General features: G+C 73.5%; 1 protein-coding gene across 1 annotated transcript in view; it reads left to right on the forward strand.

Annotated features, from left to right (window-relative positions):
• SNAI3 (snail family transcriptional repressor 3) overlaps positions 1-456 on the forward strand; it is a 7,538-nt gene that overhangs the window by 1,084 nt on the left and 5,998 nt on the right. Inside the window, exon 2 of the mRNA XM_019505255.1 lies at positions 6-328. Within this exon, the coding sequence (XP_019360800.1) occupies positions 6-328 (323 nt within the window). The remainder of the gene's footprint in view (positions 1-5; positions 329-456) is intronic.

Consider the following 456-nt stretch of genomic DNA (forward strand, 5'->3'; position numbering starts at 1 on the left):
CTGAGCCTGCCTCGGAGGCGGGCGGCGGAGCTGGGCGGCCCCGCCGAGGGCAGCAAGGCCACCCCGGACAAGCTGGGGGGGGCACCGGGTGAGACCCCTCCGCGGCTGGGGTGCTGCGACTGCCGCGCCTCCTACCCCGCTGTCTGCAGGCACGGCGAGCTGCCCCCCCGGAAATCCTTCGCTTGCAAGCACTGCGACAAGGAGTACGCCAGCCTGGGCGCCCTCAAGATGCACATCCGCACCCACACGCTGCCCTGCCTCTGCAAGATCTGCGGGAAGGCCTTCTCCAGGCCCTGGCTGCTGCAGGGCCACATCCGCACGCACACAGGTGGGCACGTGGCAGCGGAGCTGGGGCACCTTCCCCCCCGCTGGCAGCAGGCTCCTGGCAGGGCTGGGCGGGGGCAGCGTGCTCCGCTCGGACGCTGGGAGCGGACCCCCGTCCCCCACCCCTGCGAG

Source organism: Gavialis gangeticus, unplaced genomic scaffold (assembly GCF_001723915.1).
Source record: "Gavialis gangeticus isolate Ggan-Ray unplaced genomic scaffold, GavGan_comp1, whole genome shotgun sequence".
NCBI classification, from domain to species: Eukaryota; Metazoa; Chordata; order Crocodylia; family Gavialidae; genus Gavialis; species Gavialis gangeticus.